A 27,734-nucleotide genomic window follows, 5' to 3' on the forward strand; every position below is an offset into this window, starting at 1 on the left:
TTTTTTTTTTTTTTTAATTAATAATTTATTTATTTACTTTTTTTTAATTGCTTGTTCGCGATAGGATCGACGACAAGGCAACTGATAAAATGCTGTCGATCGGATCACGATCGCGAACATTATTTTTTAATTTATTAAATTTTTAATTTGCAACTAAATCATTGAAATTTCACACGAGCTTTTATTCTTTTTTTTTTTTCTTTTTTCCCTTTTTTCATTTGAATTATTAAATTTAATAAGAATAGACACAGACGTGCGCGGAACGATTTAACTGACTTGTAGAGCGAGCTAAAACCCGTTGCCGATTAAAAATCGAAAATAGATTTCGCGACCTCCTCGTGATCTCATAAGACACTTTACTCTTTCTTCTCTCTTTCTCACTCCTTTTTTAACACTTAAAAAGATGTGAATGAAGAAATTCGTTATATCACACAGGAAAAAACCTCGAAACATGCAAACTCGAAAGTACACGATTTTCTTCTCTTTTCTTTTTTGTTTTTGTTTTTGTTTTTTCTTTCTTTCTTTTTTTTCCTCTCAAATACAACAAACGTGAGTACGATCGCGTGTATATATACGTATGTTTGTGTTTGTGTGCTTTTCTCAAAAAGAAATAAAAAAGAGAAAAAGAATGTTATACATTATAGGTACATAATATGGATGTATGTATAGAAGTTAAAATACGAGGAATAGAGAGAATTTATTATATCGTTTGGAAGAGTAGAAAAAGGCTTTACTAATAAATATCGTGAAAAAGATCGATAAAATCGATAAATCTATACACTTCCGCCGGATGCTTGCTCGCTACTATCTCTTTTAATACTGACTTCAATGCGGCAGGTACTTTTTCGCGTTCTCCCTTGCGGATTTCTGAACGAAATGTTCAGATAATATCGGCGAGATTAATTGACGAAATAAGTAGAGGAACACAATGAATTCGATTAAAAGTATCGTAAATGTAATTGATTATTCATCGTTTAACGAAAGCATAATATTTCCTAATGAGATTATTGAAATAATTAAATCTGTCGAAAATGGAACATTCTCATTGAAACGTGTCCAAATGTAATATTCAACGATAACGAAAATTACCAAGAGAAACCAATGTCTTTGATATGGAACTATAAATTATTTTTTTTTTCTTTTCGTCTCTTTCTCTTTATATTACCACCGAATAAGCTAAGTAGGAAAGTGTGCTAAGCGTTGATTAATATTTAATTAACATTTCTAGAAACTCCATATGATATATTCCGTACACCTACGAGATAATGATCACGTTAAAATGCGTATCAAATTTATAACACATTTCAACGTTCTTCGATCGACGGAAGATACAACACGTCGCTTTATTGTTTTTCTTCTTTACTTTTTTTTTTTTATAATTAATTAATCAATTAATTAATTAATTAATTAAACGTATTTGTGTCCGTAGTAATGTATAAATATAAATATGTTAATATAAAATACAAATGTAAAATACAAATACAAATATGGATAGAAATAGGAATTATTTGATGCATTACAAAAACAGACTTCTCTAACGTTCCGCTTGACGTCTTTGAAATACACATGATTAGAAGAATGAAACGATTGGAAGAGAAAAATTTTGGTAAATAGATAACGCCTTCATAATGTTATTGGCATAATATAGGAAATCGAGAAATGTGTTAAAAATATTTTGTCTCTCTCTTTCTTTTTTTTTTTTTTCGTCTTTCTTCTCTCCCTTCCTCACGACTCACGCGTACAATTCGTTACAATACAGCGAGAAAAATGGAGCAATGCGTTATTCACTTTCTCGTGTTAAATGTGAAAAAAAATTCTTCTCGAAATTTTTTTATTTAGTGGAAGCTCAATGCTAAAAGAAAAGAAAAGAAAAGAAAAAAAAGAAAATATGTAAAAGAATTAAACGAGCCAGTAGATTTTTTTTTTACTTCTGCATTATCTTCTTGACATATTTATTTTCTGTATCGGATAATACTATAATTCGACTCGAAAAACGCGAAATAACGCATTGTAAAACATCAATGTGTATGTTAGTATTTATGCGTGAGAATAAAAACGTGATATTCGTTAATACATATGTATCAGTATGTATATATATATATAGGTATTTTTAAAGATATTTGATCTGATTAATAATCCGTAATATAATCGTGATAATGAAATTTTTATAACGAGTATCGTATGCAGAATATTTACCATATTTCATAAGATTTCATTTTTCTCTTTTCGTTTTTTTCTTTTTCCTTCTCATAGCCTTACTCTTTCACGTCTTCCCTCCTCTCCATTCTATTTAACATATTTCTATATATCTTTTTTATAATTTAATTTATTATCTTTTTCTTCTTCTTTTTCTTTACCTTTTTTTCCGTTTTTTTTTCTTCTTTCATTATTATTATTTATTAGCTATATAACTTTTTTTTTCTCGTTTTCTCTCTCAATCTCACGCATTCTAATTGTTTTCATTACATGTTAACAATTTGAATGGCTAAGCTATAACAACACCAATGGACGAAACGATCGATAGCTTGTTCACCTGAGAAAAGTGAACGTTCGCATTCATTTATGTCATTTCTTATTTATAACTAATGTTTGGTTTTAGTCGAAATTTTATTAAATTCCGTATATAACATATATATATATATATATATATATATATATATATATATATAATCGCATTATTTTTATCGATATTCTTACGAAATGCGATATATTTTCCATAGGAGATACTTTCAAAGAGATCCCGTTGAAAAACTTTCTCGAATAATTCTCGAGAAAATTTGATTCGTAAAAGGATCTTCGCCGATGAGGATAAACGATTTACATATTTGCATAATTTCCTTTATCCGTTAGTCTAATGTTTAAAGTTTAAGAGAAGAAGGTCGTAAATTTATAAATCTTCTTATTACGAATAATCCTATCACAAAAATACAGAGAGATAATATCAAAATGTATTGACCATTCATTAGTTTTCTAAATGTTGTTTGTTTTCTATTTTATTTTTCTTTTTTAAACGTTTTTCCTTTTCCTTTAATTTTCTTTTCCCCCTTTTACAGATCATGTTTGTTTTCTTTTTTTTTTTTTTTAACAGATTATTCCCACCAACGAGGCATCATCGTTCAATCATTTTTCTCAATAAGAAATATATTATGTGTTGTTGGTCGCTCGTCCAAATTCTTTTATTTATATATTTGTTTTCTTTCTTTCTTTCTTTCTTTCTTTTTTTTTTTTTTTTTTTTTTTTTTTTAATATCGATCGAATCCCGATAATTCCGACAAGTGAAAAGAAAATCTAAAAAGGGTTTCTATGAAATGTGATGGATCAGAAATACTCAATCCGTAAAAAATCATTCATAACTCGCATAGATATTTAATAAAAAATTAACATATTAGACAAATTAGATACGGGATTTCCATTAAGAAATCACATTTGTAAATGCTAATTATTTTTTGTGAAAGATTTGTACTCGTTAAGATATCATCGCGTCGATTAATGTGTTCCATTTGTGCCGACGGTTGGAATCTCCTTTACCGCCATAACGATTTGTTTTGCGAATAAAACATAATAGGAATTATTCTTTCGTCTCGACGTTCTGTTTCGTGAATGAAGAAAAAAGAAAGATAAAAAGAGAAAAAAAAGAAGAAAGAAATAATAATCATAATAAAAATGAACGACGAGAATGATTTAACATCATCACGAAGGTCTTGGGTTCATCGAGTATAAATTATTAATACACCAGCAAGCATTGTAGTCGATAATAGCGAGATATCAAGCAGAGAGATCATCTTTGGACATGGCAATTTTTTGTCAAAATTCATCTCTTACATATCCGACCAATGAAAGAACGTATTCCTATTTATAATACTAAAGGATAGATATTTTTTTTTGTGAGCAAGATCGTTTTACACGTCAGCTGTATCTCACGAAGATAGTATATATATATATATATATATATATATATATATATAGATATATATTTATATATCTATCTATCTATCTATCTATCTACCTACCTATCTATCTCTCTCTCTCTTTTTTTATCATTCCCATTCCCCCCACCTCCTTCCCAACCCCCATTTTTGCCCCAGTTATCGATCGAGTAAGTTCATTGGGACGACCTTCAAAAAAGAGATAGACGCACATTGGTCGGTCTTTACGACGGAAAAACGATAAGATGCTTCTTCCTTTTCAATCTTCATCCAGTTGATCATCAGTCGTCTATCAATCGACGTCGACGACTTGATCCGGATTATCGGTAGATTCTTTTCGATGTTTCAATCTCTTACGTAAGAGTACCGACTTTAATATACTGGATGACCTTGGACCCGCGACTTCCGGCCGCGGGCCATTCTGTTACGCCGCTTTGTGTCTTTTCCGTTGCTCTCTTTTCGCAGTATTTCCACTGCTAACACTCGAGCCTCCTCCTCTTTCGCAATCAGCCGTAGGTAATGGCTTCAGTTCCCTGTACGAAAAAAATGTTAAAAAAGAAAGAAGGAAGAAAAGAAATAAAAGAATCGAAATTTTACGAGTAGAGACAAGCATCTTTTTGAGACGGTATTTGATGTTAACGAGCCTATTCGCTTACCTATAGTTAAGTATCTCTTCGTCGTCAGGTACTCGAGATATCAAATCTAGTACCTCGTTGTTAGGCACCGAATGTGGCCTCAAGATTTTCCTCGAGAATTTGTTCACACCCCAAACTAATATAAGATATCTTACTGGTATATAATAAAGTACAGCTGCACCGATTATAGTTAATGTCATAGCCAAATAACTGAGGTAAGGAATTGTGAAATTAAAGAGATTTTTTATTCTCTCGCAAAGACTGGCGATGTAACCAATAGAATTCTGTACGGTTTGTGTAACCTCCTGAATTGCCTGTAATCGTTCCTTCAGACTTTTCTTCTCTTCCTGCAAATGATATTTATCTTATCGTGTATCATATAATCTAAATCGCATGGATATCGATTAGATCAAAAGGACAACTGTTTGTAATCCTCACTTTGTCTTTATCATCCTCGTCATCGTCATCATCACCTGGTGTTACCGGTCCATCATCGGACATCATTTCCGACGTATCTTGAAAATGCGGGCTCGTTTGATGCGTTAAAGACGCACCAGTAACCGCGGCGACCTGTCCGCAAATCCACTGATTGATTCCACTCCCATCCTCCATGTTAAGCTGGCCGATAGCAAAGAAACACGACATGCGGCATTGCAATCAAGTGATAGGATATTTCTATCAAGCGTGTCATAGTGAAAAATAAAAAGAAAACAAGAAAGAGAGAAAGAAAGAGAGAAAGAAAGAGAGAGAGAGAGAGAGAGAGAGAGAGAGAAAGAAAGAGAAAAAGAAAGAGAGAGTAAGAGAGAGAGAAAGAGAGAGAGAGAGAAAGACAGATCAAGATACTATGTATGTTAACGTGTAGAAAGGTAACGACGTAAACTACTACTATTTCTACTAGTAGTAAGATTACCGGTGGATCGACAGGTGTCAGAGTGGATGACAGTGGGCTGCTAAGGTATTCCGCTCGGATAGATTCCAGCTTATTTTTCATCCATGCTTAGTAATCTTCATTAGCCATTATTGTACAAAAATAGAGAGGTATAACGAAGTGGGCGAATACTAATGTATGTACATACAGATTATTCCAGCTCGATAGATACGTAATGTTTGAAAATGGATCTTTTTTTTTTTGCTCTATTCACGATGCAATCAATCAAATGCAGGAGGATTCCGATCTACTTTTGGCGAACCTCTTAAAAACTAATCATAGTGCTCTAATTTTATAGTGATAAAACTCTATATTATATCATTTTCTACTATAAAATTGTTGAAAAAATTTTTGGTTGGTTTATGGGATATATTCGATAAGATACGTATAGTTGCGATATCGGCACAGCGAGTGTTTTAAGCGATAGAGCGAGTTTAAGGGTTTGTTGTATTTACAGAAAGCGTTATCGTTGTAAGAAGCATTGCCTTACCAGGTAATATTTAAGAAGAATCAGTAACGCCAATGCTGGTATCATGTAAGGTTCGAAGTAATAACATCCAAGAACGAAGAGGGTCAGCGCAATAATACTTCTTGGTTTACTTTCCCACTCCCAGCAACTCCTGACCGTAGAAAGAAAGAAAAAAGAAATCGAATGTAAAATATACAAAGGATGCTCTGTAAAGTTAATTATAATTTTTAAAGATATTATTTGTTTCTATATGATATTTACAATTTCAAGAAAAGCCACTCACTGTATATACTTTCCCATTTCGATGAAGAATAGTATGATCGCTTTGAGCCTAAGTACGTTTCTCAAAAAGACCTGTCTCTTAAACTTGATCTCAGGTTCCATATACTTCTTTTCTTTAGGATTTAAAGTTCTAATGCAAGCTCTGAATACGTTCCAAATTACAGTCATTTCCAGAAGAATCTGTGGTGAATTTCCCTTAGCACGACCTCTCAGTTTTTTATCCTTCAGAGCGTACCACCTTTTCTCTCCATTACGAATCCTTAATAAAGGAATAGCAACTTTACCAAGAAACTCAACTTTGTGATCCCTGTCCTCGTCGTAAACAGTTACCTCTAGGACCGAATTTATGTCCTTTACGTTGCTTCACATAAAAAAAACAAAGAAAGTTATGATTCGAATTGTATTAATATTTACATACATCAGATCAGGAAGAATTAAACAACTTACAAAGTGAAAATCTTTTGCCAATTAGGAGCCAATGTTTTATATTCAGTTTGCGTTTGCAATCTAGCATTCACCAATTCCAGGACGCAAAAAGGATCACTCTTTCCACCGAGATCAGCTGCTGCGAGACCTTGAGCTCGATATATCTGAAAAGCAATGAACACCGAGCGCCAGCTTGAAAGATCAATATCGATGGTACTTGATCAAGACAGATGAGAAAGCTTTAAAGAATGAATGGATATATAAACCAGATCTACTTTTCCCATTTAGAACGAAGAACAAGTTCTATAAAAGCTTACAAAGAAAAATCTATTTATTAGTTATAAGGACTCGTTTCAGGAACATAGTCACTCTTAATATTGTATATTTAATGAACGGTTGACGTAAACGTCCTTGTTTTTTAATTCGAACGTTGAATTCAACTATGAAAGTCGAATACGATTACGTATCTTGACATACTAATTATCCTAACAAAGATAACTATTATCTGTTATTACCTTCACTGTCAGATGACCAACGTCGCGAGGTCTCTGCAACGTATTTAATAAAGAATATCTTTGTATTAAATTAGTTCTCTCTCTAGGCGTTTCTTCATGTGCAGCTAAATCGCTTATAGTCTCGCTCGCTGTAGTTCCACTGATTGTTAACAGAAGAAATATACTTCCGGAACCATCCTCGAGATCTCGCCATAATCGATGAGTAGTTTCTCGTTCCAACGTTGCTAAATCTATTACGGTTTTACCCATAAGATCGTCCTGATGACTTCTATCACGATCCCAAACTGTTACTTCCAATTCCTGTCCTAGATAAGGGTCCTCGTAAAGATGAAGATCAAATTGTTCGAGCCACACAGGATTTAATGTCTTGTTCACCACTTTTGATTTGTATTTCTCCGTACCGAGGCTACAAATTGATCAAACTATTTAATGTCTTTTCGTTATTTCTCATAAAATGTTATAAATATCTTCTAGCTTTTTTTTTCTTTTTTAGGAAAGAATTTTCAAAATCGTAATTGAGATTACTTCTTTTATATATTTATCATTAAATATCGTTTATATTTAGTAATAAGAAAAATATTGATAAAATACTGATTAAAACGTTCAATATATATTTGGCAACTCTTCATCTATATATACGTATCTATTTATATATTTACCGAAATTTAACGTAGGGATCGGACAAACCATCTATATCCATCGGCAACAAACTTTTTGCTTCGACCAGAACAATTGTTACCACCGAACTCCATATCTGCGATTTTAGTTTTCTATTTACGTCCGCCAATCGATTGGTTTTCTGAAAGTACTGAAATTCGAGAATCTCAAATTATTTATGTTTTAAAATCATGTAAACATATATGTGTATGTATTCAAACAATGACAGTTACTGTGGGGGGATAGCAGTGTAAAAAATTCTTTAGAAAAAAAAAAACAAAAAAGAGGAATGTCGATACCCTTTGTATGTCTTCCATTTTTTCTTTAAAATTATCCATCAATCTATCAAACAATGGATTATTCGGTTTGATTTCTTTCAACCTCAAAAACCCTTCCGAATCTGTAAGCCGATTCCCAATAGTAGATACATCCTCGGCACTGTGCGATCGGAAAGGTTTCTCGAGATTTTTCAAATGTGAAATTGCTATTGGTTCATCGACAGAAGATCGTTCTAATTTCGGCGAACCCATTCGAATTTTTCTTTTTGATTTTTCCTTCAAAACACTTTCGATTTTTGGCTCCTCGTTGTCTTCTTCGGCCGCAGTGAATTTAAATTCGTAAGCCATGCCCTTGAGATTAGTCTCTTGAGTCTTTTTAACATGAGATTTATCGTTCGTGTCGGATTTGCATCGATCGATGATCCAATTCTCAATGGGTATCAACCACGGATGCTTTTCGATGTTATCCTCCCATATTTTTTCGACTCGATCCTCAAGCTTTTTCTCAACGGAGACTAATTTTTTATCTATTGAACTCTTCAATGCTCCTATTGTTCTCTTTTCCTTTTGTCTCTCGACTTTTTTCTCCTTTTCCACGCTCACTTTCCTAACCGAGGACGATGCTACCACCAATGGATCTATTACGATCGAAGTTTCCTCATGCTTAACCTTAGAATCATCCTTTGAGGTTCCCATCAAAGGAACTTTTTCACCAGAATGTTTTTTCAAATCAAAGTAAAAATTACTTGAAGAATCATTGTCCAATGGCAAACTATTTATTGTCGTTTCCGAATCAATATTTTTCGAATTTTCAACAGGCACTTTTTCGTTCAACGCTGACACTTCCTTTGACGGACATTTATCGGTGTCCTTTTTCTTGGAATCATCCATGTTTTATCAATTTCTTTTTGTTTTTTTCTTTTTCTTTTTTTTATTTCTTTAACGAACGAAAGTAATTTTTTGATCGAATAAATTTAAATCCCTTCGAAAACGTAAAGAAATTTTTGAATTTGCCTTTTCCGTTTCTATCCAATTTAATTGTAAAAAAGAAGTTATCTGCATAGAAGAGATATCAAAATAATCCTTAGTTACGTATATATCTCTATCTGATTCTTCGACTTATTTACTTAAGCAATCGATCGAACTCATATTTCTACTCAGTATTAAACAAGATTTCACTCTTTAATTTATTATCTTCATGATCAACGAAATTACTATTTCCTAGAATACAATCTCCATCTTATTTCCAAGAAAATAATAACTAGCCCAAAATAAAATCAGAGGTCACGAATTTTTTGCGTTCTTGAAATTTAAATATTTCTTTTCCTTAGAAGAAACAATTCGACTTGGTTTTAATTAATGATTCAAATGAATGCACATATATATATATATAAGTGGAAACTTTTCATTTCATATGACAGATATAATAGCACATTAAAATGATGATTTATACACGCATGTCAATTCACTGGTCATTCCATACCTGTTTATCTTTCAAACTTTTTTATAACTCGTATACAATACTTGTAAGAAAATATATTCTAGAGTCGACAATAACACAATGACAGAAGGGCAATCGAGATTACATAAAAAACACACTATTATTAAAATATATGACTCACAAAGCAGATCAAAAGATAAGACACAACAACTCGTTGAAGATCATTTAATAAATTCGTATCGTTCGTTTCTTTTATTGTTTTCTTTTTTTTCTTCTTCTTCTTCTTTTTCTCGTTGACAACAAAAGTAAGCTCGTAAATTTAAAATCCTTTTGAAATTGTTATGTCACACTTGTTATACCACATTTTATTATCCGTCATCGTTAAAATATGAACACATGTTGATAGAACATATCCTAGCATAGTCGTTTCGTTGCGAAAGATTGACATTTCCCACGTAACACCCGCATCAGCAACTCTTCTTTGTGAAAATAAGTAACGTGAACGAGGAAACTTTATCGCGTAACGTTTGCGTTTCTACTGACACGTTCAACGCGTTTAACTTAATCGTACCAAGCGGCCACGAGTCCGTCTGCCTCTTTTCCCTCTCCACACGACGCACCAGGAAACTTACGTAGGATGGTAAACAAGTTTGATAACTGAGCCTACCATCGTCCGTGTTGAGTAACCTCCTTGACTGTGCTCATGAAATAGCGCTCAATTTAAATGGCTAGTATCTATTGGTTCAGTATTTTTCAAAATTTGATTAATATTATAAATAAATGATCAATATTTATAATAAAAAGTCAATACGTAATATAAGTTACGCAACTCTGATGCAAATATGATACTTTATTATTTAAACTGATTAAAATATTGACCATCGTATAAATTGATCATTTATTTTACAAAATATTTATCATTAGTTAATAAAAAATACTGACCAAATAAATATGTACTTATACTTAATCCTTGTTACTCTCAATCGAATTGCTTTGTTTTTTTCTTTTTCTTTTTTCTTTTTTTTTTTTTTTTTTTTTCGTAAGTATAACTTTCACCATCGTGTAAAATAAGTTTTATACGCGATAAGTAAACAAGTCTTATGTATATACGATAAATTACTTTACTTTTATTGTACACAATACTTCTTTTTATTGTATTGTAAGAATTTTTTTTTACCTTACAATAAGACCTTATTTACGATAATAAATAAGTCTTATGTACAACAACGAATATTCAAGAAATTTATCAAAAATGAAGGAAATGTTTGTTAAAGTCCGCTTGTTATTAATATTCGAAAGGAATACATTGAAACCTCTACGATGCAATCATCAGTTATAGATAATAAATTTCTTGAGCACATAAATGGATAACAGGACAGAACGACCGTGACGTATACGGAGACAGGCACCATACCCAACGATCTATAAGCTTGACAAATTGTTCCAACAACGTTATGATACAAACATAATACGTAACGTGAAATAATTTTTTGAAGTAGAACAATATCACAAAGAATTTTAATGTTCGATGCTGATAATAAAACAAGAAAAATGGTTTAAATTGATGACATGCAAATTTCAATATTCAAATCAATTTTATAAAAATCTTATGGAAAAAAAAATAATATAAACTTTCTCTAAACTCACTATTTTTAATGAAATTTAAAAATTCCCGTATTATATACCATGATTTTTCTTTACAGATTTTTGCTCTCGTAAATCAACTTTTAGCAAATTTAATTTGATCCTTTAACAAAACAAACTCAACCGTTCAATATTATTGGTGGGTTATCTTCTGATTATTGATAATATAATGTAGATAAGACCTAGTGATAAGACACTACTATAGATAAGTTATTTTTGTTACACGACAAGCGGCTTTATTATGCATAAGTCATTATTTCTTCATACATCAATCTTAATATTTTTCAAATATAAAATGATAACAATATTGTTCGATTTTGACAATGTATTGCAATATTATAAATACAATCACATTTAGAAAAAACAAATTTAATTTGATTTTGATGCATTGAACTATTGCACGCAATTACGACACGATAAATCTTCGAAAAGTGATAAAAACTGTAACTCATCATAAAATTAAATGTTTGAGAACAATTTTTAGAAAAATTCATTCTAGTATTTTTATATAATTTTTATATAATTATGAATTGTCTTAATTACTACTAAATAAAACTTTTATGTACTACATGTTTGTATTAAAAAATTTCAAATCTTTTAAAAAAAAATTTACATATCATTATATTTTTTACTATCGGAATTACTATTACTAAATAAAATTGTAATAACTATTCATCGAATAGTTATTACAATGAAATTATCAAATTTGAAAAAAACAATACCTGTTCCTTTTCCTGTTGATTTCTTGGCCATAGCGTAGCAGTGAGACAGATTTCACCCAAATGTTGCTTCGGCCTGGCTGGATCTTTTAATTCCAAAGTGACGTCTTGAGCATAGCCAAGATCGAATTGCGTCAAATCCAACTGAGCAGCTCCCATGAAGTCATCCTGGAGACCCCAGTCGTAATCGAAGACCTGTCGAAACGTCGAAGGTCGTTTGCTAGTCGAAAAAAAAAACAGCAAGAGAGGCAGATAAAACGATCGATACTCTGATTTTCTAACTGCTCTGTTGAAAGACATATTTGACATTGACTAGGATGAAGGATAAACGAACTAAGAAATAAACTAACTGACGAATATGTATAATAAGGGGATGAATTAATGATAATATACCTACCTTGATGGTAAGCGGTTGGAAAGGATCTTCTATTGGCAGAGTCACGCTCTCGTCCCAAACTGGATTTAAATCACGGTGAACCGTTCGTGATTTGTGTAATAACCTTCCAGCAGACTTTATCTTCACGTAAGGATCGCTAGCACCTAAGATATCATATATATATTATCTATATGTAATCTTTTTATATAAAATTTTTTCCATTAAGACGAACATAATCCTTCGAAATGATTCCTTTACCACATCTGTCCATGGCCATCAGATTGACACCCCTCCTAATGTGAAGACGAAGCTGAAAGAAAGCGTGCTGTCTCAGTGCTATCTCCCTCCTCCGTATAATCTCGTCCTGAACGAAGGCCCCATCTTGATTCGACATGGAACCGCGTGCTTCCTCGCTCGTATTAACGTCCTTGAAACTCTGACGATTCAAAGATCCCTTCGAAGATGCATCGCTGCATTTTCCAGGACTATCCTCTTGCAGGGTTAAGATTTTTTCTCTTCCTACTCGTGTCAGCGGTGATTCTAAAGATATTTTTTATCAGTAGATAATGTATATGTAATGTTTCAAGACCGTTATAACTAAGAACGAAATATGCTTTTCTTTTCTGTTTCCTTTGGTTTTATCGTTTTAATATTTTAACGTTCTACCGAGAATAAGAATAGAATTATTAAGAACAGCAATCAAGTAAATCTCTGTTTATTATTCCGTCAGAATTATTTCGATATAATCTATGGATGAAAGAATAATCAAAGGAAAGCCTTTTTAATTTCTTTTAACATCACCCGTAATATAAATTTCCATATTTAGTGGAAGAGAAGATAAAAAGGTACTCCCTTTAAGTACTACGTAAAGAGAGTATAGAGGGTGTGCTAAAAAAACGAGCAAAGTCATTGCATATTGCATTAGAAAGTGTCAAGGAGCGTGACAAAACTTTACGGAATTTTTGTTGAAACTTTCATCAAGATCAAAATCATTTTTTGTCATTAAGTTGAACATATTAAATTGTAATTATAAATAAAAGTTATCGTTTATAATTAATACTATTATTTATAATTATATATTATATACATACATATATATATTATTATTATTATTATTATTATTATTATTATTATTATTATTATTATTATTATTATTATTATTATTATTATTATTATTATTATTATATCGAATATTTTAAAGTTAATAAATATTAAGGAACAAGATTATAAAGAAAACAGTATAAAAAATGTTGTCACCGACCGTGACAAATTTTGCAATATGTTACTTTCATTTTTACGAATTTTTGTTGACTAATGATTTTACAGAAGTATTTCGAGTTATTATTTGATCACATTACGCAATTATTTATCATTGTATAATTACAATGAAAAACTAAACTGTGACCTCTAAGATAAAATGCACAATATTCATGTTGGCAGTCAATATATACAAAAAAAAAAAGAAAGAAAAAAAAGAGAGAAAAAAATATTTTTTAAACAATAAAAAAAATAATAAAACCTACCGGGATGTTTGAGACAATGCCTGGCTGGACTTTGTGTGGCCGATGAACTCCTGCTATGTTCAGAGGAATAATCAGCCGTATAATCAGACTCGATGCCAGGTGTCTTAAAGCTTGTTGACTCTTGGGTCGTTGATACTCCGCCACCATCCTTCGATTTTTTTCGTTCTTTACTACGGCTACGAGACCAGCGGCTTTTCAGAGTCGCAAAGAATGTGTGCGTACGCTGTGCCACCGACGTCGCGTGTCGATGATGCCGGTGGTGATGTATCACCCCGGACTCACCACCGACCTCGCCGCGCCGCGACGGCGAGAGTTTCTCGATTTCGTTGTTCCGGAGCTCCGTGGCGCTTTTCGAAAGCTGTCTGCTCCCGTTCAAATTCAGTCTGGATCTTTCCTCTGTCGTGTTATCTGAACATGTGATCCACAACCATATTTTTTTCATATTCTTTCCTCTTTTTTTGTTCTTTTTTTTACTTTCATTCATTTTTAGGCACGACCGAAGACAGTTCATATTCGTATTAAAATCTAAACGTATATATATATATATATGTATGTGTGGGTGTGTGTGTGTGTGTATATATATATATGTATGTAGCAGTGTATCTCTATGTCCAGTCCACCATCTAAATGACTGAATTAGATCGATTAGAAATTTATACAAAAAATAAGATTACTTGCAAGATCCATAAGCAATTCCGGTATGATCCAACATCCTGTTTTAAAATGGCAGTATTTTCATAAATTAAAAAATTCTTCAAGAAAAAAAATCATATATACAATGGAAAGAAATCAAATTCTATAGGGATATGTAAAATAAATGTCGTGCATAATAATGAATTTCTTTGAAATTTTTTATAATAACGATCAGAAAATGGCGGTGGAAAGAACATTTTAATTGGTTTATTTAAAGAAAAATCTCTATCTAACTTTTATGTTTCTTAATAAAATTTTATACGTAATATATTTTGACGCATGCATATTCATTCATATTTGTGTGGACGTATGTATATGTGTGCACGTGTGCGCAAGCAAGCACATATCAATTCTACTATGTAAATGGTTGAACAGATTGACTTGAATTTTCTATTAAAAAATTAAATTACATGCCACGATGATCCACGAATAGTTCCGATTTGATTCTACTTTTGATATCAAAATGGCGGTATTTCAAAAATTTTTTTAACTCATAACAAATTGCATATGCATCAATTGAAAGAATTAAAACTCGGTATGAATATTTGAAATATTATCAACTATTAATTTAAACTACATCGATTGTGCCTATTGCAAAAAACCGAAAAAAAATGGTTTACTATTAGATGATTCATAAAAAGATACGTTTTTCATTTAATTTTCGATTTGAACAAACTAAACAGTTATTGTATTTTTTATGAGAGCATGAAATTATTACTTAAATACAGAGATAACAAGATTTAAGCCGCGCATGGAACAAACATGACGTATCCAAAATTATAAAAATTCCTAATGTTTAAATTAAATGTTTAACTTAGATTATCTCAATTATTTCCTATACGAAAAATGCATTTTAATAAAGCTATCATATCGAAATATATATCTCAATGCAATTTGTTAATAGAGTTAATTTCTTTTTTATTATTTTTATTAATTAATTATAGTGTCACTTTAGAAATGATTCCAGAATGAATGGAATTAATTTTCATGTCATTAATGCCGCCATTTTGAATTTTCAATACAACAAAAGCATAATATAATAAATTAAAAAAAAATATTATGCTACCGAAGGCAACGTAAATTTCATTTTCTCGTGACCGTTCTCTCGTTAATTCAAATGTCATAAATTGAATTATTTTTTCCTTATTTATATAACACGAAATAATAATAACGTGAAATTACGAAGGAATGCCTAAATCAGACTATATCAACTTTAGAATATTATACAAATCACCATCCTCTCGTAGACACTAGCGTGAAAGAAAAAGGTTTCATTAATCGTGCACGCCATCAACTAAAGTCACGAAAAACGTAATACCGGAAATGGATAACTTTTTAAAAGGATTCCCCAATAGAATTCTTTGTCGCTTTAACACGCGCAATGATTCGCGATAAAATGAAGGAAAGTACATTTAGTCAAATTAAAAGGCATTGTTAATGTAATGAATATCAGAGAAATGTTTCGTTTCGTGTTTTCTTTTTTTTTTTCTTTTCTTTCGTTTTGCTTTCGCAAGCACGAAATATATTATACGACAGGCACGAACCAATCGTCGTTCATTGCCACACACGCATCGAATGATTCAACGTGGTTCCGACCTCTTATAGCTAAATAAATAAACGTGTTTGATTCTAACAGCGGAAAGCCAGCAGCAGAAAATCAAGAACAAGGAGTCTAACGACTTGCCTTAAACTATTTTCGAACAGCTCTGTCCTCGTAAAAGAATTTCTGTGAAATAAGAAGTTAACCCTCTATAACCCAATTTCTTTATCCCTTCTAAAAAAAGGTTTTTAGGTGATATGAAACTAATAAACATTTACCTTCAAATATGTACTAACAATGGATTTATAAATTTTGAATATTTTATATAAAAAAAAAAAAAAAGAAAAAAATATTATCATTTTAAACTCACAATGGGATTTGTATATATGCAACAGTATTTGTATATATGCAATATGGGACGCATATATGCCAGTATTATCTACTACGTTGTTTGTAATTTCTTTATCAAGTAATTTCCTAAAATAGAAAATGGAGGAATAAAGTGCTACAAGAGCATAATGAAAAATACTTTTCCAAGAAACAATAAAGAAAAGGATATCTTTTATAGAATGTAATTTTATAGGAAATTACTTTCAATTTAATGCTCTTTTCATTTGATAAGAATTTATTAATATTTAATAACATTATCAATAATATTTATACGACATCGGGAGAATAATATTGATCGTTCTTAATCCATTAATATTTTTCATTTATTTTATATTAAATTTTTTGTTCAACTTCAAGCTTTAGTTTCTATATTTCAGACTAATAGTATTATATTAGAAAGAATGAGGAGAAGAAACGCATACATTATTTACATATCTTTTATAAACATAATGAGGCAACATTATACGAAAATAGCACAAATATTATTATATAAATCCAATAAATAAGGAAATTATTATTTATTGAAATAATAATAAATTAATGAAAAAAGAATAAGAATCAATATTATTCGTACGATTTAATCGATATTTTTAATTTTAAAAACAATTTGAATAATACACGCTCTATTTAAAAAAAAAAAAAAATATATATATATATATATAAACTACAAATTTTCATAAACAAACTACATGATTATGAAGGAATTATATAAAAAAATAGAAAAAGCTCCTCTTAGCATCAAAATATAATACGATTGGAAATATATATATCTACGGATATATAAATGTCTTACTTCAAAGTCATTTTGTATTTATAGACTTTTCAATCTTTATATTGAGTTGGCAAATAAGTGATTGCGGATTTTGTCGATAAATGGACTTTACACTTTCCGCAATGACTTAGTTGCCAACCCAATAGAAACTAAAAAGATATCTCATGATCCGCTCTAAATAAAATTAAAAATTGATACAGGAGAATAAAGAAAAAAAAAGTGATAGACGAATTAGCTTATTTCAAAAAAAAAAAAAAAAAGAAAAAAAGAAAGAAAAAAAAAGAAAAAGAAAGGAAAAGAAAGAAACGGAGATTTACAGACATTTTTTATATCGAAAGATTGAAAAGCTTTTCTCCATAATAACGTGCATGGAAGAACACAAAGAAGATGGTAACTACTACTACTTTGCTCTTCGAAGCTTAATCTTAGAGCTCTACCTCTGACCTTCCTTCCAAGAAGAGCATATAAGATAGGGTGCCTCTAATATATCACATTGCCGTTCAATACTGTATACATGCTGATCCAATGAGAATAAGAACGCGAATATATGTATATATGTATGTATGTATCTATGTATTTATTTATGTATATGTGTAAGATTCTCAACGGTATCGAGTCAGAAATAAAAATTCAACGCGAAGCGTAAATTCGTAAGTACGTCCTCAAAAACTCACTCGATTTTACACGGACCTCGTGTTCCATTTTAGGAATTACCCTGCTTTGAAGTTGTCGAAGAATATCGACTGGAATTCTGTTCGCCCGTATCTCTTAATGAACACGTTGGAAGATAAGAGATGATTTTTTTTTACATTTTTTTGAATGAAACATTAAAAGTAATGTAGAATCAATTAAAAATGTTTACACATTACTTTGAGATCACTCTATGAAATAAATAATAGAATGTGTTTTATATATATATATAAAAGTAAGTCAAGGTATGTACGTGTGATGCTATAAATAAATGTTTGGAGATCGTTTAAAATATTAACATTAACATACAAAAATACGTATGTGAAGGATTTTTAAAAAGTGACAAAAGAACGGAGTTGTGCGTTTAAGAATGATATAGTGTTATATACTGTTACATTCAAGTGTGTACAGTTGAGAGAAAAAATATTTATTAAGTATATTATTTTTAAATATATATTTTATACTATTAAATAATATTAATTTTATAATATGTTTATATTTTATTATTATTGTAAAAATATTTATAATTTTATATAAGATTAACTATTAAAAAATGGCTATTATATATATATATATATATGTGTGTATTACGTTGTATAAAATTGTAATAACGTTACATTGAGCTTTCTGTATACAGTTGAAACTGTATTTATTAAATATATTTTATTAATATATTTTTATCATATTTTTATATTATATTAATTATATATAATATTTATATTTTTATAATATTATAATAATATTAATTATATACCATTATAATAAATTATTTTTAAATATTATTTAAACATGTCATCTATTGATTTCTCATCTTCTATAATAACAAATGAGAGATCTATTCGACACACCCCACATTGCAATTGCGTGATAATATTTGGCTTGTCGCCAAGATATATTCTTCCATCTCGCGCATAACGTCTATTCGCCGTGAATTAGTATGATACATGGAAATGATCAGCATCCGATTGTCAATGATTTAATTTATCAAACTATCGTTATGTCATCGACTTCAATATATTCTTGATCATATAGATGTATTATACGTAAAACTATTTAAACTATTGCTTTCTTAAAAGTTTCCATTGTTATTGAACCAATTTATAAACAGTTTCACGCGCTAATTATAATTTAGATATTTTCTAAGTCGTTTATCTTATTAAAAAATTTCGAATTTTATAAATTTTACAATAATTAAAATCGATCATAGTCATTTATTATCAATAACGAAATGGATTTAAAGATTGAAATTCTCTATTAATGTAACATTCCATTGAGAAAGTTCACAATTAATATATGTATTTGTTTCAAATGTATTGCATGGAAAAATAAAACATCAAGAAAAATAAAAAGAAAAATGAAAAATAAAGAAATGAGCGTTTGATCTTAGGATCGAACGACTACTTACTCACCGGCTGGTATTGGTTCACTGTCCTCCGATCCAGCAAGCAATTCCACGCTCTTGCTCATTTTATTATCCGAGAGCGTGCATTAATCTTCGATATATCCGGCAAGTCGCCGATTTTCAGCCTCTTCTTGAAGTATAATTTTCGAACAGCGGATTCAGATAACATGATGTGTCACCGTAGTATCAATCGGCCTAAGGATCATCGATCGGAAGGCGAGAGAGCTCACGTTAGGAGGAATTTAACGATGATCCAAGATGTCGACGCGCCCCCGAGAGCATCATCGATTCTGCAGAATTTAACGCTTCGTCGATAAGCCGCCACTCCCAACCCTTCGTACCTCCTTCTCCTCCTTCGCCTAACGTTCTTTTTCTTCATTTTAGTTAAAGCTGCACGCGAAGGAATATAAACAGAGGGGGCTACTATCTTTGGAACGCTTCGATCGCGTACCGATCACTCGTACTCGAAGACACGTACCAAACAAAACCATTCAAATCTGTATCCACTTATTCTCATGCTTTTCGATATTTTTCGAAAAAAATTTAAGAGGACTAGACTGATTAACGAAAAAAAAAAAAAATCCTTTTTATTCCGCTTAACCATCAAAAGTTTTTTCAATATCCACTATTATATCAATTATATTTAATATTAATTATAATCAAATTAATTAACTAACTAAATTTGAATATTCGATATTCATTATTTTATGTAGAATACGTATGGATTTCTTTTTTATTTGGTACATAATCGATAAAAACAAAATATTGGATATATAATGTAGATTTTAAATAAAATATATAATAGATTTCCTATTAAATTATTTCGTTTGATCAGTATTCAACATAAAAATCAAATTTGTAATTGTTTCTATATAAATACGTAATTATCTCTTGAACGTTAAGTAAATTTAATATTTTATAGTTTTTTATATATTTCTTTTTTTTTCATTTAATTTGCTTATTTTTTATATTTCAATGTTTCAAGGCATATGTATATTACTAAATAGCATATTCCAAAAAATATGTTATTCATTTATATATATATTTTTTACTGGGAGTGTCTTCGAATTCTCACGATCGGTCGCCAATGGCGCGATAAATTGGAGAAGCCAGAATAAAAATTAATTAACGTAGGACTTGTCGCGTGAATCCACTGGTGCGTGTTGAATTAATCGAAAACAATGCTTTTCCTTTTCATCCCTCTTCTCCATCTCGCTTATACCTCGATTGGATAATTAAAATCTACCCACGTAATGGATATCATTCTTTGCTAAACTAACAATCCTCATGCTCTCTCAGACATTACTCTTCCTGATTAAAGAAGTTTTCTTTCCTCATGAAAAGAAAGAAATAAATAAATAAATAAATAGAAAATCGAAAGTAAAGAAAAAAAAAACCACTTACAAAAAAAATTTAAATAAATAAATCTTATATATTGTATTCAGATCATATAAGAATTCTATAATATCAAAAATAAAAATAGAATATATATATATATATATATATATATATATATATATTGTACATAAATATTTTATAGTAATTAATGTTTAATTTTCTGACGAATTATTTGAAACAAAAAAGAAGGTAAAATATTTCGAAGTTTGCTAATAATTATCAAGAGGACAATTTTCAATGAATCACGTTCAACTTTTATATCTATCTATATTTCTAGAATAAATGATAATGTTTATATTCTTTAATTACTCGAACTATGAAACTTTCCGTTTTGTAAATCCTCCTATCACTAACAGTCCCAATTGATGCATACGGGGCTTTAATTTTCGTTCAGAATCCGATGGCCCACTTTCTAACGACTTTCCAAGCGAAATATACTATCGACAAAATGTACTAACAAAACTGAGATAAAAAGAAAAAGAGAGAGAGAGAGAGAAGAAAGAGAGATAAAAAAATTAGAGAAAAAGTAAAATGAAATATTTTGTGAATGCTCATGGCTTATTACAGATAGGTGTAAAATATATCACCTTATCATACCTATGTCGAATACGTATCATAACTATGTTGAATACATTTCATAACTATGTCGAAATATTCGAAATATGGATTTCAAATTGTCAATTGAATTAATTGATTGATCGATTAATTCTGATCATCTTTAATCTGCGTTATTACAATTAACAAATTATTTCGTTTCTTATCATCCCCGATGTAATCCCAGACAATAACCCAACATATAAAAATGATTGAAATTATAGAACACGTTCGACATGTTGACCGTTTGTATTGATTCAATATTGTAATCTTCAAATCTCTGAATTAATACACGTCGGTATCATTTCTAAAGTTGCAACACATGTTACAATAATCCGTACCACGTTTAGCGGCATGGTTGAATATTTCTGATAAAACGATGCTTTTAGTGCTCCTCCAAAGGAAAAAATCTAACAATGTTAATTCTTAAGATTGAATTATAGATAAGATAAATAATTGTTAACATGAGACGAGGCAATTAAAAGATTACGGTTCTAGCATATTAGAAGTATAATATGTTAACAAGTATGTAGTTATTAGTTTGAAGAATACGAACATGAGAATTGTTACAATTAAATGTTCCATTATACTACAAGAATTATACTAAAATAAAATATAAATTCCAATCGATAAAACAAAATTAACAAAAAAAAAGAAAAGAAAACAAAGTATAATTACCATTCGTTTGTTTCGTACCTCTTTAAAGAAAACGCCTACGTACAAAAACGATTTGTTAATATTCGATAAAGTCGATCGATAAAAACAAGAGCAAAAAAAAAAAAATAAATAATTTCTGTTCTACTATTTCGAAATAATTTTTTAAAAAGAATCATCCCATTATTTACACATCCTACATATCTACATATCTACATTTATGTACTTACTAGATACTTATATTTAATAGTAAATGATTCAAAGTTTTCTACTATAAAAGTTTGATTGAAATCAGTAAGATTAAATAGAACTTGGATGAATTTCATGAATGCCTTATATCACGAACGAATAATCACGTCTTTTCATACAACAAGTTACGGAAATATCATAGTTTTGTTCGCTCTCTGCTCTTAGTTAAGTTGATTATATATCTTTTCAATAAAGCTTGTTACCGTGCTCGTTATCGTACTCTTTCCCAAAAGGTTCTATTTAAAAGATTAAAATTCCACAGAGAAGGCTATCACCAATATCTTTTCATCAGTTATTATTTATGTTTCTATTTGATTCATATGGCTTTCATTATATCCGTGTCTTCTTACTATACCATCCACGCGTTTTTCAATTATTTAATGCGCAATTTATAGTAACAAGTGGAATTAATAAAGAGACGTATCTGTTTAACCTCTGTGTTAAATCTATTATCGGCATGAAAAAGATTTTTATATGAAATTACGAAAAGTTCTATATATGTGTAAAAAAATTTTGAACAAAATTTATACCGAAAGAAAAACGAAATTATGATTTTCATTAAATTCTAATTAATACGACGATAACGTAAATACAAAAATATCACCATAATGTGAAAATATAATAACTTTACTATTCCTTAATAATTTAAGCATATATACATATATACATACGTATTTTTTTTATTTTATTCTATTTTATTTTATTTAATGCAGATTTACGATCTATTCTATTTTGGAAAATAATGAGAAAATATGCTCAGAGGTATTTGGCTTATAGGGCGGAATATTGTACATTGGCATTTCAACCGCTAATAATTATTTGACTAGTTAGTTTTATATAATAAATAATAATGCAATAATGAGAAAGTAATTTATTAATTGTGAACATAGAATTGGGTAAAAAAAATTTTTATTTTCATTAACAAAATTTTTATTCATTATTGTATTATTATTTGTTTTTCAAAGATAAAAAAAAAAGAGCGTATATTACACTATTTTATTTCTTTAATTGCTACAGCAAACAACGAATTGTTTTTAAGTTTTCTTATAAATTCTATGAAATGCCCCTCTTCTAGACATCCATTCAATTCAGATTCAATGGAGCTAGACATCTTTTTACAACGTAATTTTTTATGTTTCCAATTTGTACTATAAAGTTAAAAAAATTTGATAACAACGAAATCACTTAAAAGCTAATTCATTAATAATTGAATATGAATATTTAGATTTGTTTTACTCATTAGAGAGAGAATATCAATATTCTTACTAATTAATGAATTATATATCTACTTTAAAAAATTCTATTGCGGTCACGTTGAAACGCATAGATCGATATGGTTCCGGAAATGATTACAGAAAATGTAAGATAAACTTTAACTTCGAAACATATATAACGAAATACTGCTGCAAACATCGTAAATATATCATCCCGACGTTAACTTGTTCAAATATAATTTATATCCAATCGTATGAACGTTCAATAAAATAATTGAAATTATCGTGCTATTCGCAATGTTCGATTAATTAATTAACAACCTATCGAGTAATTTGCTTGGCCACAATGAATACGCAAAGAAAACTTTGTCATTGTTCCGTTCGTAGATAAAATACATCAATCGTTTTATCGATCACGTAAAACAAAAAAAAAAAAAAAGAATAAAATGTAATAAAATAAAATAAAATAAAATATCTTGAATAAGTGACTCTATTGATTTTCAAAGCTGCTATTTTATGCGCTTACAAACGTACATATATACATATATACATATATAATTATAATCGATTGTATGTATAATTTATTATTCTCGAGATAGTAATCGTTTTACCAACGAACGAGTTCATATATTTTTCAAAAAGAAAATGTAAAAAATTTTCCTATGAGAATGTATAAAAAAAAAAAAATATCTCCAGAAATATAATCGAACGAACAAATTATCATTATAACATAAACCACTATATATATATATATATATACATATATGTCGAAATAATCATCTGTTACTATAATCTTGGTAAGGAAAATGAAATAAAGTAACAATCGGGCTAAATGCAGTAACAAACGTACGACCTAGTTGCTATCAATACTAGTATAACATGACGCCCGCATCCGTTCCATAATCTACCCTCTGCAAGTTCGACTTCCGGAAGCAAAAGTTTCCATTTTAATTACTGACACACGCAATCCAGACGCATATACAAACGCACATGTAAATACAAGTACGTACTGCTCCTTGTAGATTCTTTTTCTTTTTTTTTTTTTTTTTACAAGATTTACTTAGTTTTTAATTAAGCCCGATCAAATATCAACGTGGATTTTGTATTTACTCATCCAATCGGTAATACCGAGGTTTGTTTACATCGGAAGAATAAAATCTAATCTTCGTCGGACGAATGGTATAACTTAAACCACCCTACCGATCAACGTAAACGATTCACTTAATCATATCGTGAAACTTTCAATGAAATTATATTTTTCATCTTAGGTCTATACATACATCGAAAGAGCAAAAGAATTTGTCGATTGATAGATATATATATATGTACATATATATATATATATATATATATATATATATATATATATAGATATATATATACTATATTATTCCGAATAAATTATATACATAAATTTCAATGAAAGGAAGAAATCTTTGGTTTCTTTTGTATCGTGTATATTCATAATCAGTTATCATTGACCTTTAACTTAAAACGAATACAAAAAAAAAAAGATTGAAAATAGACGATATATTTATTGATAAATGATGTTTGTTTAAGTTTAAAAGATGATTAATATTTTCCATTCGTAAAACTCGTAGCCATAAACCTTCCAATATACTTAAATAAAAAACGTGGCTCTCGATGCAATAAGAATTTAATGCTTGTTGAATAGGGGAAGTCTAGACGCAGCATGAGTCGCTTTTTCATGGCATTTTTCCAAATATTCTAAACAGCCATTATATCGAATCCATGCTGAGCTAGGAAATGCTTTTTCGCCCTTTTCGTGAGTTACAAGGTAACGAAAAATCGAGGTTACTTCGAACAAGAGATCGTTCCCTTTATTGAATCTTGGAGATGAAAAAGAAAAGCTAAGGTTTTATCTAAAGTCCAGTGTAATATACTACCCGCCCACTATTCTCTCAAATAGAAAAGATGATAAATATTGTTGAACCCGAGGAAAACGATACTCGTTTTCTTCATAGATCTATATACCCTCGTAGTTAGCGCTACTCCTTGATATTTCCCGCGATGCACTTTTCTTCGCACTCTACTGCCTTGTGCACTTTTTCTTTTTCAGGGCAATCAATGTTCAAGGATCAACCGAATCGCGTGACAACGTCATCGAGCTTTCTCACGTTTTTTGCGGCGCAAAATGTATATCTCTGTTCTGTGATGTAAACGATGTAAAGACAAAAGAAGGAAAGAAAAAGGAGAAAAAGAGAGAAAAAGAGAGAGAAAGAGAGAGAAAGAGAAAAAGAAAAGAAAAGAGAACTCGATGAGAAAAAATTAAGAAAGATTGTAAAAGGAAAATTGTGAAAAAAGGACGAGAAAAGAAAGAATTATGTGTATTAAAGAGAAAGATAGAGAGTGAAAAGGAAGGTAGTGCAAAGTGAAAAAAGGGAGAAAAAACGCGAAATACGCGCTAGGAAGAATCTCGGACGCAGCACCAATACTCCGGCGTCCGAGAGACGACTGATCTCAAAGTGGTGAACCACGCAACCACCACCCTCTCGCGGCTGCTTCCCCCACTTTGAGATACAGTGCTCTTACGTACCGAAACAATCCGAAAAGAACCGAGCGCTGTCGAGTGGGCCCTAGTGAGAAAGAAAGAGAGAGAGAGAGAGAGAGAGAGAGAGAGAGAGAGAGAAAGTTCGGCTCTATCGACCGACGGCGAATGAAAGCATCGACGTGCAAAACACTACTTCCCTATCCTTATATATATACACACACATAAATACGCACAACTATGCTTAGTCACTACATAACTAACACTTCTTACTGATACTGCGCTTTACTAGTTTACTATTACTACTACTACTACATACTACTACTACATACTACTACTACATTACTACTACTAATACTCTTACAACTATGATAGTTTCAAATGAAAGAAGAGAAGTACGAAGTATCCTTATCCTTTTGCAGTTCTTCCTAAATTCGCAATGATCAGACAATTTTATGATTTCTTACATGCGAAATTCTTTTTCTCTCAATGAAAGACTTTCATCTCTATGACGTCTGAATTTTCATGAGACCACACATCAGACACTTTGTCTTTTGGGAAATTCGATAAAAAGACGCTTGACCTCGAAAAGACTACTCATAATCGAGCCGATAGGTCGAACGGTGACAAACGATTATTCTTTTATCCTTTCGATACAATCTTACTCGGTTCAATAAAAAAAGGCGTACAATTTCGTTTGTACCGACGTGATACAGGACTGAAATAGCAAACAATTAAGATAATTAAGAATTTATAATACTGTTTATGTATGAGTATACGTGTATATATATATATATATATATATATATATATATACATATATATGTAAATATACATTAATGGGTGGTTACTATCGTAACGCCCTATTGGCAAGTTAATGGGTACGCACGTTAATATGCGTGAATGTTAACCGTAGAAGATGCCTATAAAAGACGTTTATGATATTATGTCATTCTTCTTACAATAGAATCTCTACGTCGTTTCGATTATATGCTTGGATTGACCGCTTGATCAGACCGAAAGAGAAAAAAAAGAGAACTTATTTGAAAAAGTTACTTGATGACCTTTGCCCACGTATCATCGGCAAAACTTTATTCTTTACGACAGGACACCCACGTTGTCTGTGAAATCCATTTTTAATTATCAAGAATCACATTTCGAAACTATCTGACAAGGGCTTAGGGTGGAAATTAGGGATGGATGAGTAATTGTTAGTAATATGTGCTGCCATCTGCGATAAAACGATCATATTGATTTTGTTAAAAAATTAAACATAATTTTTCATCGTACCATATCAATAATTTAGGGAAAATAATTATTACAAAAACAATAATAATACTTAATAAATACTGCGTATGTGCCTGTGATTTTTTTATTTTAACAATATAATAAAAAATAAAATCAATTGTGATCAATTTGTCATATAATTTCATGTTCTTAATAAATTTTACATTATTATGATAATCATCTGAAAGTAAACTTTTTCATTATAGAGAAATTTATTTTTAGAAATATTTTGCAATATTAAAAATGCTTCTTATCGTTATGGAAATTTGTATGGAAATAAAGTAGGTATATAAATTATAAACACAATTGTATTATGTATTAAATATTGCACCAGATTTGTACACACATATATATATATATGTGTCATCTATCTGAGGACATCTACCGAATGTCTAAAATATTTTATATTTTATATTTCATATAACTATCGACTATATTGTTAAGAAAAATTGAAAACTCATGTCGGCCATTCATCTCGAGCCAAGAACTAGGCCATGTAGTTTAGTCAAAGACGCTTAAGTAT

At 30.2% G+C, this 27,734-nt stretch overlaps 1 protein-coding gene across 6 annotated transcripts; it reads right to left on the reverse strand.

The window, feature by feature from the left end:
* On the reverse strand, window positions 1–25,903 carry Mctp (multiple C2 domain and transmembrane region protein). 6 transcript variants are annotated; one of them, XM_085659554.1, is made up of 14 exons: window positions 25,411–25,903; window positions 19,314–19,596; window positions 13,820–14,227; window positions 12,555–12,836; window positions 12,318–12,460; window positions 11,924–12,115; window positions 7,841–7,989; window positions 7,182–7,587; window positions 6,688–6,830; window positions 6,242–6,601; window positions 5,980–6,109; window positions 5,000–5,179; window positions 4,583–4,908; window positions 1–4,459 (listed from the first exon to the last, which is right to left on the reverse strand). In XM_085659554.1, exons 2-14 carry the CDS (start codon window positions 19,369–19,371, stop codon window positions 4,351–4,353), a joined length of 2,886 nt encoding a protein of 961 aa, XP_085515680.1. In that variant the 5' UTR covers window positions 19,372–19,596; window positions 25,411–25,903; the 3' UTR covers window positions 1–4,350. The 6 variants fall into 6 exon arrangements, with proteins under 6 accessions (XP_085515680.1, XP_085515681.1, XP_035726133.1 ...); XM_085659555.1 differs by having other exon boundaries at window positions 5,000–5,131; window positions 19,314–19,696; XM_035870240.2 differs by having other exon boundaries at window positions 19,314–19,696.
* Window positions 25,904–27,734: the final 1,831 nt, after the last annotated feature.

This window comes from Vespa mandarinia, chromosome 9 (genome assembly GCF_050613455.1).
Source record: "Vespa mandarinia isolate Hongniang chromosome 9, ASM5061345v1, whole genome shotgun sequence".
Classification (NCBI taxonomy): domain Eukaryota; kingdom Metazoa; phylum Arthropoda; class Insecta; order Hymenoptera; family Vespidae; genus Vespa; species Vespa mandarinia.

Excerpts from the sequence above, each read along its gene's own strand:
- Mctp (XM_085659554.1), bottom strand. The coding sequence starts at position 19,371 with ATGAGCAAGAGCGTGGAATTGCTTGCTGGATCGGAGGACAGTGAACCA. Across the intron at positions 12,116-12,317 it reads TCCAACCGCTTACCATCAAG|GTCTTCGATTACGACTGGGG; the intron begins GTAGGTATATTA and ends ACGTTTCGACAG. Across the intron at positions 6,110-6,241 it reads GAAATGGGAAAGTATATACA|GAGTTGCTGGGAGTGGGAAA; the intron begins GTGAGTGGCTTT and ends TTCTACGGTCAG.